Source organism: Salvia splendens, chromosome 12 (genome assembly GCF_004379255.2).
Source record: "Salvia splendens isolate huo1 chromosome 12, SspV2, whole genome shotgun sequence".
Classification (NCBI taxonomy): domain Eukaryota; kingdom Viridiplantae; phylum Streptophyta; class Magnoliopsida; order Lamiales; family Lamiaceae; genus Salvia; species Salvia splendens.
Window position 1 is genome coordinate 24,083,547 of NC_056043.1, and position 13,550 is coordinate 24,097,096.

Sequence of the window (13,550 nt, forward strand, 5' to 3'; positions counted from 1 at the left end):
TCCAGAGCTGTGTGATTAAATTTTTAAAAATTAACGATTCCAAAATTAAATCCAAATAATTTTGGCAATTTTGCAATTTCTAGAAAAGTAAATTAGAAAAATCAGAAAGGATGAATAAAGAATTGATGAATGTTTATGCTCAGATGGTATGATTCAGTATCGAGCACGTAATTTACTCTATCACACAACCCAATAACAATGGATTCTTGCACGTAATATATCACACAACCAATAACAATGGCATCTAGTTCGACAATACTCCCTATAACTACAATGGTGAGAGCCAATCTCATTTTCTCCTATCACGTATTCCACAACCTATTTTTCCACGATGGTAACGAAATTCGAACTTATTATTAATTCTCAATTGATATATAACAATAATAAATACTACGTACAATTTAAATTGAACCATAATATAGAACAAAGGCAAGAAAGAGAATAACACTAGCATTAAAATTAACGTGAAAGAATGAAGAGAAACTCATGAAAGCATAAATATTCTAACCTCAAAAAGAAAAGCAACATAAAAAAAAAACATAATCTAAACTCCTGAGAACCTATTCTTGCGAGCAACATCGTCGTCTTCGTCTACAAATCTCTTCCAGTACGGATGCGTCTTCCAAACCTCAGCAATGTCCTCAATCGGAATCCCCTTCGTCTCTGGCAAGAAATAATATATGAAAAGCGCCATGACCAAGACAAAGCCGGAGAAGAATATAAAAAGGCCAAATTTCATGACGCACAGCATTCTGAGGAAGCATTGAGCAATGATGAAAGTGAAAATCATATTCACCGACACATTCACGCTCTGCCCCGCCGATCTCACCTCCAACGGCAGTATCTCCCCGGGCACCAGCCACCCCAGCGGGCCCCACGACCACGCGAATCCCGCCACGTACACGCATATCGCAAACACGACTATGCCGGCGTACCACACCGGCAGCTCCCCGGGGTTGCCGGAGACGCCGAATTTGGCGCCGATGCAGATCGCGACGATGATCTGGCAAATGAACATCTGAATCGCGCCTTCTAGAAACCAGAAACGTCGGCCTAATCTGTCGACGGTGCAAATCGAGACTAATGTGGCGACGCAATTGACTCCGCCGGAGATTAGGGCGGAGGCGAGGGAGGCGTTGCTGCCGAATCCGATTGTTTTGAATAGGACCGGAGCGTAGAACATGATGACGTTCATTCCGGTGAATTGCTGGAAGAAGGGGATTAAAACGACCATCACTAGCTGCGGACGGTACTTGCGGCGGAGGAGATTCGACCACGGCTTCTCCACCTGCTTCGCCGCCTCGCTCGCCAAAACGATGTCGGCCAACTCATCCTCCACGTCGTCAACTCCGCGGAATTTCCTCAATTGCTCCTTCCCCTCTGGGAGCCTACCTCTCTCGATTAGCGAATTAGAGGTATCGGGGAGGCAGAGCGATCCGATTAGAAAAATTAGGGCGGGGATTCCGGCGCATCCGAGGCTCACGCGCCACCCTTCCCTGATGGGGTACGTACTAAACAAGCCCAATAGCAGTGACGGCCCATCAGCCCAAAGCCCAAGGAAGAGTATCAGTTCGGCATTACCAAAGAGTTCGGCCCCAGCCTACAGCTCGGTAAAAGCCGACCAATCAAGCTCTACTCTCAGATTGGTAAAAGCTGCTCGGCAATAGCTCAGCAGTTCGGTCCCCAAGGAAGAGTATCAGTTCGGCATTACCAATGAGTTCGGCCCCAGCCTACAGCTCGGTAAAAGCCGACCAATCAAGCTCTACTCTCAGATTGGCAAAAGCTGCTCGGCAATAGTTCAGCAGTTCGGTCTCATTATTCGACCGAACTGGGAGATAGTGGTGTCAACTCATACAGGATCTCATGCAGGATAGCGGACCAAACAAAGAGATAGTGGACCCATGCAGGATCTCACGACCTCCATGACATCCACGACCTAATTACTGATGATGTAAGCCACGACCTACTTAGTGGTGATGTAAGCCACGACCTAGTTAGTGGTGATGCAAGCCACGATCTTAGTTCAATGTATAAATAGAACTTAGATCAGATAGACTAAGAGAGAGCTCTCTAGACATCAAATATCATATAGCAAGTCTGTATTTGTAAGCTGGAAAACCAGATCAAGCAATACAATCTTGCCCTCCTTTCTTCCCGTGGACGTAGATTTACCTCAGTAAATCGAACCACGTAATTCCTTGTGTCGTGATCTATATTCATTACCTGCATTTACTACCATCAAAAATTCGCCCAACCATCACTGGCGCCGTCTGTGGGAAACAGAGAACCAAATTTGTGATAAAGCGAATTTTTGACCCTTTTTCCACCCCAAAAAAAAAAAAAATGCATACCAGATCACATAACACCCATAATACCGTTCGTGATAACCCTGAGGAAGCTAGTCCAGCCCGCAGGTCTGGAAAACAGCCTCGGGAGAAATCTACTTCCAGTTCTCACGGAGAAGGAACAAGCCGCTCAAAGACTCATCGCCCCGAGTCTTCCCAGCAGCCCGATTTGAACGAGGCTGTCAAGTTGTTTTTGGCCGAGAAGCAGGAAGAGTTCTTAATTTTCCTGCAAAAGGGCCAAAAGCCGGAGACGAAAACGGTGGATTCTCCCTCCTCATCCAGACATGAAAGTCACTACCGCAGTAGTGCCGTGTCTTCCAGGAAGAAGAATCCTCAACCCCGACATGTTCCTGTTCCTCCTCGGTACCGGAATCACAGGAGAACTCCATCTCCTCCATACCGAAGAGATGTCGGGTTCGCCATGTACGGAGCATTGAAGACTCCGTTCTCGGACGATATCACCCGAACTCCCTTGCCACAGAACTACCGAACTCCGTCGATGACTTATGACGGGTTAGTGAATCCTCATGACTTCCTGGGACGCTATCAGTATAACATGGCGAACCAAGGTCTCAATGAGGTCCATATGTGCAAGCTGTTTCCCGAGCTGCTTATCGGGAACGCAAGAAGGTGGTTCGATAGCCTCCCCCAAGGCAGCATTAGATCTTACCGAGATCTAATGGATGCTTTCCACAGGAGGTTCTTTCAGAAAGCGGAAGCCCGAATCACTTCGGCTCAGCTGCTTTCTATACGTCAAAGTCGCGACGAAAAGATCAGCGACTTTATGACGAGATTCCACAAGAAATGCCTACAAGTAGATGATCTCAATGATCTACTTGTCATTTCGGCATTCCAAAATGGAATCCTGCCCGGAGCTCTCTACAGAAAGCTCGTGGAATGCAGTCCGCAAACAGCTCAAGAGATGTGGGACATTGCGGACCAGTTCTCCCGTGCCGATGAGGCAGACCGTCGCAAACGGTCTTTAGACAGCTCATCCCGAGGAGACAGGAGGAAGCCCGATCATAGCGATCAGGGACATCCTCGCCGAACTCCTTTTGGCGATCAGGGACATCCTCGCCGAACTCCTTTTGAAAGGATTCAAAGGACTCCGGTGCAAGACCGATTGGGGCCACGTCTCAATCCCGAGAAGCCGCCCGCCCAGTTCGTACCATTGAACAAGTCGAGAGCGGAAATTTTCGAACTGCATTCCGATATGTTCGAAAAACCAAAGCGGATGACGAAATCGGCCGCGCGTCGACCTCAGGATCAATATTGCTCCTTCCATCAAGACCACGGTCACGATACCGAGGAGTGCCGACATTTGGCTGCAGGTATTGACGCTCTTGTGAAAGCAGGAACGTTAAAAAAATACCAAAGCAAGCAGCCGAAAAAGAACAAAAAGCAGAGAGGTGCAAACTGCGCTCCTCAGGATCTGAAAAAGCAACAGGACCCCGAAGACGATGACGAGCTGCAATATGATGGAGTAATCCTGACTATTGATGCTCTCCCTGCCGGGAAGACTAAATCGTCCCTGAAGTCAGAGCGCAGAGGCTTCAATCGAGAGGAGCCAACGCATAAAAGGCTGAAGCAGGACGAAGTGATTACATTTTCAGATGCAGATCCCGTCCCGGCCATCTCTCCTCATCAAGACGCTATTGTCATCCAAGCCGGAGTGGCAAACAAACTGATCCACAGAGTGTTTGTGGATACCGGAGCGTCAGTCAGCATTCTTTTTAAAGAATGTTTCGATAAACTAGAAGTGGATCCAGCTCGGCTCAGTCCGGCTCCACTTCCTCAGAAAAGTTTCGCCCAGGAGGACACCCGCCCTGAAGGTATTATCAGCCTTCCGATCACGGTGGGAAAAGCGCCTACAAGCTCCAGTACGATGATCGAGTTCTTTGTGGTAAAAGCTCGGTCCCCGTACAACATTATCTTGGGAAGAGACTGGCTCAACGCAGTTCGGGCCGTTTGCTCTACTTATCACCTCACCATCAAGATTCCCACTAAAGGTGGGATAGCGGTCATCCGAGGTGATCAAAAGAGAGCAAAAGAGTGTCTGCAGATTGCGCTTAAAAGTGCCGAGCAATCAGATCGGCATCATCAAGCATAGCAATCACAGCAGCCGGAGTCAGAGGCAAGCGAAATGACCGAAGTCACACCAGAGTCGAACTCAATGACCGTTCAGTTATACGAAGATGATCCATCCAGAACGGTCAAGATCGGTTTTGCGGGAACGCCTCTACTCCGGGAAAAGACCATCCAGCTCCTCAAGGAGTACAAAGATGTCTTTGCATGGTCTCCGTTGGACATGACCGGAGTGCCCCCTGAGGTAATCACTCATCGGTTAAATATTGATCCTTCAGTCCGGCCTATAAAACAGAAGCAAAGACTCTTTGCGGCAGAAAGAAATCAAGTCATCCATGACGAAGTCCGCCAATTATTGAAAGCGGATGTATTATTCGAGGTGAAATATCCTTCTTGGGTGGCCAATCCTGTGATGATCAAGAAAAAAGAAGGAGGATGGCGGATGTGCATAGATTTTACCGATCTAAACAAGCACTGTCCTAAAGATTGCTATCCCCTTCCGAACATAGATAAAAAAGTAGAAGCTTTGATCGGCTTCGAAATTTTCTGTTTTCTTGATTTATACAAAGGCTACCACCAAGTTTTAATGGATGAGAATGATGCTTCAAAAACGGCTTTCATTACTGACTTCGGCATCTTTGCTTATAAAAAGATGCCATTCGGTTTAAAGAATGCCGGAGCCACATATCAAAGGATGGTAGATAAGCTTTTTCGGCATTTGATAGGAAAAGAGGTTGAAGTGTATGTTGACGACATAGTCGTCAAAAGCAGAAGCACTTCGGAGTATGAAGACAACCTCAAATCCACCCTCGACGTGCTCAAAAAAGCCAACCTCAAACTCAATCCCCAAAAATGTACCTTTTTGGTAGATTCGGGAAAGTTTCTGGGTTGTTGGGTTTCAAAGGACGGACTCAAGGCAAATCCCTCAAAAGTTCAAGTTGTTCAGAACATGGCGATGCCGAAGTCCATACATGATGTGCAAAGGCTAACTGGATGTCTAGCCGCACTGAATAGATTCCTTTCCCAAGCAGCCGAAAAGCAACTGCCGTTCTTCAAAGTGTTGAAAAAGGCACCAAAGTTTGAGTGGGGAGCCGAGCAGAAAAAGGCTTTTGACGAGCTCAAAAGTTATTTAGCCAAGCTTCCAATTCTCTCTGCTCCAACCGATGCCGAAGTGATATTCTTATACTTAGCGGCATCAGATCAAACCATTAGCGCGGTGCTTGTACGAGAAGAAGGCCTAAAGCAGCTTCCCATCTACTTTACAAGCCGAGCATTAAGAGGTCCAGAAACAAGGTATCAACCTCTGGAAAAAATTGCTCTGGCGTTAGTAAATGCAGCAAGGAGACTGCGGCCATACTTCTATGCTCACAAGGTATGCGTCTTAACCGATCTGCCACTTCGGCAAGTTTTGACCAAGCCAGAAGCATCAGGCAGAATCGCCAAATGGGCCATAGAGTTGGGAGAACACTCAATCGAATACCTACCTCGGAAAGCCATCAAGGGACAAGCCTTGGCAGATTTTCTTACAGAGGCAAAGTTCGATCAAGTAATCCCTGTCATGGCCGAACAGAAAAATTCTGCCAATACCGAACTAGCACAGCCCCTGGAATCCGAAGTAGAGCCGCCGGATTGCTGGAGCGGATTCGTAGATGGAGCTTCGAATAAAACGGGAAGTGGAGCTGGTATTCTACTTATCGCTCCCGACGGACACGAGGTAACTTATTCACTTCGGTTCTTATTCCCAACTACTAATAACGAAGCCGAATACGAAGCCCTCCTTGCCGGACTTCACTTAGCGCAAAGTCTATTTGTCAAATCTCTCAAAATCCATTGTGATTCACAAGTCATAGTGAATCACATGCTGGGTACAAGTGAAGCCCGAGATGAGAGGATGAAAAAATACTTGGACAAAGCGCAAAGCATTAGCCGAAGTTTCTCTTATTTTCGGATAATCCGCATTCCCAGAGCGGAAAACAGCCGAGCAGATACTTTAAGTAAGTTGGCCTCATATCCGAGCTCAAAGGTGGAGGAATTACTACACCGAAGCATTGATGAAGCTGAGGTACATTCAGTAACCAGCTCGCCGAACTGGATGACGCCGATCTTACAGTATCTAGATCAAGGACAACTGCCCGAGGATAAGAGAGAAGCTCGGAAAATCACATGCCGAGCACTTCGGTATGAACTTCATGAAGGAGTCCTATACAGAAAGTCCTACCTTCAACCGTTATTGCGATGTGTAGGACCAGAAGAGACGGACTACATCCTTAGAGAAGTTCATGAAGGATCTTGCGGTAGCCACATCGGAGCCAGAGCTTTAGCTAAAAAAGTTCTGAGATGGGGATATTATTGGCCAACTTTGGTACAAGAAGCAGTGCAGCTCGTCAAGACATGTACGAAGTGCCAAATCCATACAAATATCCCAAGGATGCCGCAGACCGATCTATGTGCTATGCAAAGCCCTTGGCCTTTTATGCAATGGGGCATAGACATAGTAGGACCACTACCACAAGCTCCTCGGCAAATGAAATTCCTTATCGTTGCCGTGGATTACTTCACGAAGTGGGTGGAGGCTGAACCATTAGCTACGATAACGAGCTCGAAGGCATTGGATTTCGTCTGGAAGAACATAGTGTGCCGATTTGGCATACCCCACATCCTCATTTCGGATAATGGGACTCAGTTCACCGACAAGACATTCAAGAATTGGTGCCAAGAGCTGAATATTCAACAGCGGTTCACTTCGGTCTCCCACCCACAAGCAAACGGACAAACGGAGGTAACAAACCGTATCTTGGTGAAAGGGTTAAAAGCTCGGTTAGAACAAGCCAAAGGACAATGGGTAGAAAATCTCCCTCAAGTCCTATGGTCCTACCGAACTACACCCAAAAAATCCAACGGTGAAACTCCGTACAGTCTGGTGTACGGCACTGAAGCCGTGATTCCGGTTGAGATCGGCGTACCCAGTCCCCGAACTCTAAATTTCTCCTCAGAAATGAATGATGACGGACTGAGAGCCGAACTAGATCTGGCCGAAGAAAGAAGAGAATTGGCCTGCATAAAAGCAGCCAAGTACAAGGAGCAAGTAGCCCGGTATTATAACCAAAGGGTGAAAAAGCTGCAATTTCAAGTGGGAGATCTCGTCTTGAGAAACAACGAAGTAAGCCGAGCAGAAAAGCTGGGCAAACTCGAACCCACATGGGAAGGTCCATATCGGGTGTCAGAAGTCCTCGGCAAAGGGTCTTACAAATTGACTCACGTGTCAGGAGAACAAGTACCCCGAACATGGCACATTTCCAACCTTAAGAAGTTCCATTTGTAAGAGACAGTCCGGTCAGTCAGTCTTGTGTCTAGTTCGGTCCTAGAGGTATGTGCTTTCTTTGTTTTTTACTTGTTCTTTGTGCTTGTTTTATAAAAGTTTAAAATCTTGTTCGTCCTTTTTATTTGTCTATGTGCGTTTTGTCTGTCTATGTGCGTGTCGTCTCTTACAAATGTTACTGAGGTATCTTGTTCTTCGAAGGCTGATCCCCTTTTTAGAACATATATAAGCCAACGATTGTGAGTCCAAGCTTCTAAGGAGGATACAAGACCACAATTCAGCTTAAGAAACAAGCAGTCCGTCTGAAACGAACTGCAACAAAGGGAAAGTCCGATCCACGCGATAAAACTCGCCGAATTAGGACAAGGGAAAGTCCGATCCACGCGATAAAACTCGCCGAATTAGGACAAGGGAAAGTCCGATCCCCAAATTAGGACAAGGGAAAGTCCGATCCGAGCGATAAAACTCGCCAAATTAGGACACAAGCTTAGTCCGGTCAAAGAAATTTACTTCATAAGACCAAAGACGAGTCCGGTCAAAGAAGTTTACTTCATAAGACCAAAGACGAGTCCGGTCAAAGAAGTTTATTTCATAAGACCGAGGACCAAGTCCGGTCAAAGAAGTTTACTTCATAAGACCAAAGACGAGTCCGGTCAAAGAAGCTTACTTCATAAGACCGAGGACGAGTCCGGTCAAAGAAGTTTACTTCATAAGACCGAGGACGAGCACGATGAAATTTTTTCGCTGAGCTGTAAATACGCAGTGATAGAAGCGAAATGAAAATTTCATTTATTAAATCTTGTTCGGCATATAATTCTGCTGCCCTACAAGAAGGCGTTACGCCATTACAAAGGACTATTCTACTGTCCCTGGTTGCTAAAGTTGAGCCATCTATTCACAAAATCCTCGTGAAGCCGAGTTCGGTCATTCCGGGCAGCTGAAGAATAAGCAGGTCGACGAGATGCTCTAATCGACCTACCTCCTCTTCCCTGAGCCCGGGAAGCTCTAGCACCTCGGCGGCGAAGAGTCTCTTCACGAATCATTTGTTGATCTTGCTCACTCATAATCACAGCTCCTCTACGAACTTCAGTCCGTCCTCGTCTTGACGTTTCCGGTTGCTCCTGAGTCCGTTCTCGTCTTGACGTTTCCGGTTGCTCCTGAGTTCGTTGCTGACTTGGAGTAGGGTTTTGAGCAAGTGAATCAGAGGTTTGAGCTGGAGTGCGAGCATCTGTTGGCGGGAAATGCCTAAGGAATCTCTCGATTGAGGGACGCCGGGAAAGAATGATGTCGTACCGAGAAGCCCAGCGCCGCAATGATTTCACGACTTGTTGGCAAGCCGAGCTCTCCAGCGCATTGTTCCTCCGGAGTACATGATATTCCTCCCACAGTTCGTCAACTCGTTCCTGAACTTCAGAGATGGTCATTCCCCCGCGCCTGCAGATGAAATCCTCATACGCAGTCCTCTCAGCGACGGCAGTATTCAGTTCGGCCTCCAGATCTTTCTTTTCGGACTCTAAGTCCTTATTGTAGGCCTCCAGCTTCACTAAACAAGCCAAGAGTTCGTCATTCTTCATCTGGTCAGCTATGGCTTTTTTCTCAGCTTCGTCTAAAGCGGAAGAGTACAGCCGCTTCCAGTGAAGTACCTCCAGCTCCTTAAGAGTTAAGAATACAAAGCAGCCTATGTCAGTTCGGCATTTCAGTTTACTGAGCAGGTAGTAAACCACAACAGGAGTAAAAGAGAGTACGAAAAGCTATACGAAGACACAAGTGCAGAAAGAAGAATTTTTTCATTCATAAGAAAAAATTTTTTTACACAAGGAGGGCTTCAAGGCCATTTTACAAGAAGGAAGAAACTAAACTAAGAGAAGGGAGACGAAATCATACTCCGCCAGCTTCGTCTCCGGCTCCTCGGTGAGGTTCAGCTTCCTTCTCCTTGTCTGCCTCAGCTTCAGCCTCGGCCTCCCTGCTCCCCCCAGCCTGCTCGGTGCCCCCATCACCGATCAGCAGCACCTCTTGCTCGGCCTGCCTGTCTCCGGTCTGCTGATCAAGCTGCTCGGTCTCACCCTCTCCGTGGAAAATTGGAGCGGGTGAAACTGGCCCTAAGGAGGCAAAGATAGCCTCCATATTCTCGTCCCGGTCAGCTCGGCAACTACGAACTCGGTCAGCAGAAAGCAGGACCGAGGACGAAGCAAGCTCCTCAAGGAGCGGCAGACTCTGGAGACGAGCTGCTATCTCTCGGCCGTACAGCGGCAGGACGACTTCGGGCCCCTGCTCGGCATTATCGGTCATCAGTTTCAGCAGATCACCGACAAAGGCCGAAAATTGATTGCTCAGAAAGAGTTTCTCCGCGAAAGCACGGAGAACCTTCCCTTGGGCAACCACGGCGGCAGCATCCCTCCGTTTCGTCTGCTCTCGCTGGATGACGAGCTGGTTTTTGGCAAACTGGGCTTCATCCTGGGCCGAGATCCTAGCAGCTCTGGCCTTCTCAAAGTCTGCCTTAGCCTGTTCGGCCTGGTGACGAGCAGCCGCCAACTTCCTCTGCATCTCAGCATAATCGTTGGACGCTTTGGAGAGTTCAACGGCGACGAGCTTGGAGAGCATATCGTTCCTCTGAAAATGGAAAAAGGAAAAAGTCAACCGAGGGGCCACAAAAAATACAGGAAAAAAGCAAGGCCAGAAAATCAAGAAGAGAATTCACCTCGGCAAAGTCCGTTGGCCATGCAAAAGGCTCACAGACATGCTCCGAAGGGGGCGCCAAGACGATGTCTCTCTCCGGCGCTCTTGGGGGCTTCTGGGTCTTCCCCTTCCTCTTTGCCGAAGTGGACTCCGGCTCTTTTGGATCCGAAGAAGAGGTCTTCTGCCTCTTCGGATTCTTCTCGGCATCAGGCGCCGAGCTGGTAGCCTTCTGTTTCTCCGGCTCCTTAAGCTCGGAGGATTTGCGGCTAATCTTATTTAGCATGTTCACTGCCAAAAAGCAAGAAAGCAAGGTTAGTTTTCGCCACAAAAGCAGTAAGGCACAAAAAAGAATTCCTCACCCTCGGTCTCTTCGTCCGAAGACGAGGAGTCGAACACGAAGTCGCCCTTGACGAGCTCAGACTCCAGGTACTGCTTCCTAATCATAGGAATCTTATTGAGCTCGCCCTCGAGCCCGTCCAACGGTTCTAACCGAGGATGAGGAATCACGGACTTCGGCCCTCTCCAGGGAAAGCCCGGAGCCGCTGTCCTATTATAAAAAAAGAAACGATGTTGCCACTTTAGCCACTTGGTTTTGCAGAAGGCCCTAAAAGGCTGTAAAGGGATCAAGTAAAACCAAGATCCCTTCCTCTTAAACTGGAAGAAATTAAGGATTGCCCTCAGAGACAGATCCTTATCTAGCCTGCGCAGTTCGGCAGCAAACGCCGATAAGTGCCTCCAAGAGTTCGGAGTCACCTGACCTAAAGGGAGTTGAAAAAAATCTAGCAGCTCTACAAAGGCAGGGGGAAGAGGGAAACGAAGCCCGCATTCCAAGCAGGCTTCATAAACGGTGGCGTAACCCTCCGGCGGCGAGTCAGCCCTATGAAGGTCGTCGGGAATCGCAACCTTCCCCCCAGGAAAAAAATATTTTTCGTGTAGGGATATCACAGTATCCTTACTCAAGATGCTGTGAAAATACTCTACGGTCTTCTCCCCGGATTCTTTCCGGCTAGAAGACCCCTTATCCCCTTTCCTACCGCTACCTGACTCAGAAGAAGAAGAAGACATAGTTCTTACTCTTTGAAAGTCTGAAAATTCTGAAGAAATTCTTGAAAGCGGAAGGAAATTTTTACGCGGAAGAGAGAGAATGCAGAAGAAGCAATAGCAAAAGTGTTCAAATGATGAAGAAAGGACGTATTTATCAGATTCGGAGAAGATTTCAAAATCATCGCACCGTTTCGAATCCCACCTTTTCAGGATTCAACGGCCGGATTTTACTGTCGCATTTAATGCAGTCACGCGCAAGGCACGTCCCCTGACGTCAGCCTTCCCCGTACCTTTATCCAGAATGCCGAAGTGACTCGCTTCGCCGAAGTGATTCACTTCGCTTTTCGGGGGGGGTAGTGATGGGGTACGTACTAAACAAGCCCAATAGCAGTGACGGCCCATCTGCGCAAAGCCCAAGGAAGAGTATCAGTTCGGCATTACCAAAGAGTTCGGCCCCAGCCTACAGCTCGGTAAAAGCCGACCAATCAAGCTCTACTCTCAGATTGGTAAAAGCTGCTCGGCAATAGCTCAGCAGTTCGGTCCCCAAGGAAGAGTATCAGTTCGGCATTACCAAAGAGTTCGGCCCCAGCCTACAGCTCGGTAAAAGCCGACCAATCAAGCTCTACTCTCAGATTGGCAAAAGCTGCTCGGCAATAGTTCAGCAGTTCGGTCTCATTATTCGACCGAACTGGGAGATAGTGGTGTCAACTCATACAGGATCTCATGCAGGATAGCGGACCAAACAAAGAGATAGTGGACCCATGCAGGATCTCACGACCTCCACGACATCCACGACCTAATTACTGATGATGTAAGCCACGACCTACTTAGTGGTGATGTAAGCCACGACCTAGTTAGTGGTGATGCAAGCCACGATCTTAGTTCAATGTATAAATAGAACTTAGATCAGATAGACTAAGAGAGAGCTCTCTAGACATCAAATATCATATAGCAAGTCTGTATTTGTAAGCTGGAAAACCAGATCAAGCAATACAATCTTGCCCTCCTTTCTTCCCGTGGACGTAGATTTACCTCAGTAAATCGAACCACGTAATTCCTTGTGTCGTGATCTATATTCATTACCTGCATTTACTACCATCAAAAATTCGCCCAACCATCATTCCCCATTACTCATTTTCGCGCTGAAGAAATTGATCAAATTAGCAGCCAAAATCCCGACGGTGATCATGAGTTGGAAGAGCATATTCAGCTTGCCGCGGTGCTTCGCCGGAGCCACCTCGCAGAGGTAAACCGGAGCGGATTGGTTAGCGAAGCCGATTCCAACGCCGAGGAGGATCCGGCCGATGATCAGCATCGCCACATTGTGAGCGAAGCCATTCACGGCGGCGCCGGCTAAAAACACCAAACCGCCGAAAACCATCGAGGGTTTTCTACCGAACTTTCGAGTAATGAAAGAGGCGAAAACCGACGCCACAAGCGCGGCCAAATAGAGTGAGGATGTGAATAGTGTCAGCATGGTGTCGTCGAACTTGCAGTACTGGTTGGTGCCGCCGGAGTTGAGCTCCTCGCGGTGGTAGACGCGGGGGAAGAACTTTTGGAGGAAGGGAGCCATGGAGGTGACTCCGCCGGAGATGCCGATGTCGTAGCCGAAAATGAGGCCGCCGCAGCCGGCCATGATGCAGGTGATCACCATGCGCCACATCATCTTTCCGGGGTAATCCTTCCGCTCTCCGCCGCCGCCATTAATGAATCCTGCCGCCATCTTTCAAAATTTTTTTTTGTTTGTTTGAGATTAATTGATGATTGATTAATGAATGATGCAAAATCCCTATTTATAAAGCTCCAAACGACCATACCGTATCCGTATCTAATTAGATACGATGAGTAAACACCCCTTAACCAAATAACTAGAGAACAAATCACAGCCACAAGATTAAGAAAATCAAGGGCTAGTATTAATACATGTAATTTTAGAATTTAAAGGAGAAATTAGTTCTCCCCCTCACAAATTTACTCCACAATAATCAAGCGGGGGTATAATGGTCATTTGAAAGAAACTGCGTTACATCTTCTCCTCTTCCCTCTTCTCCAAAATCAATTAGTATCACACAAAATGGCGG

General features: G+C 47.6%; 1 protein-coding gene across 1 annotated transcript; it reads right to left on the reverse strand.

The window, feature by feature from the left end:
* Positions 1-544: 544 nt before the first annotated feature.
* Positions 545-13,123, reverse strand: LOC121757747 (sugar carrier protein C-like). The gene is made up of 3 exons (XM_042153244.1): positions 12,601-13,123; positions 4,581-4,584; positions 545-1,496 (listed from the first exon to the last, which is right to left on the reverse strand). Exons 1-3 carry the CDS (start codon positions 13,121-13,123, stop codon positions 545-547), a joined length of 1,479 nt encoding a protein of 492 aa, XP_042009178.1.
* Between the last annotated feature and the right edge of the window lie 427 nt (positions 13,124-13,550).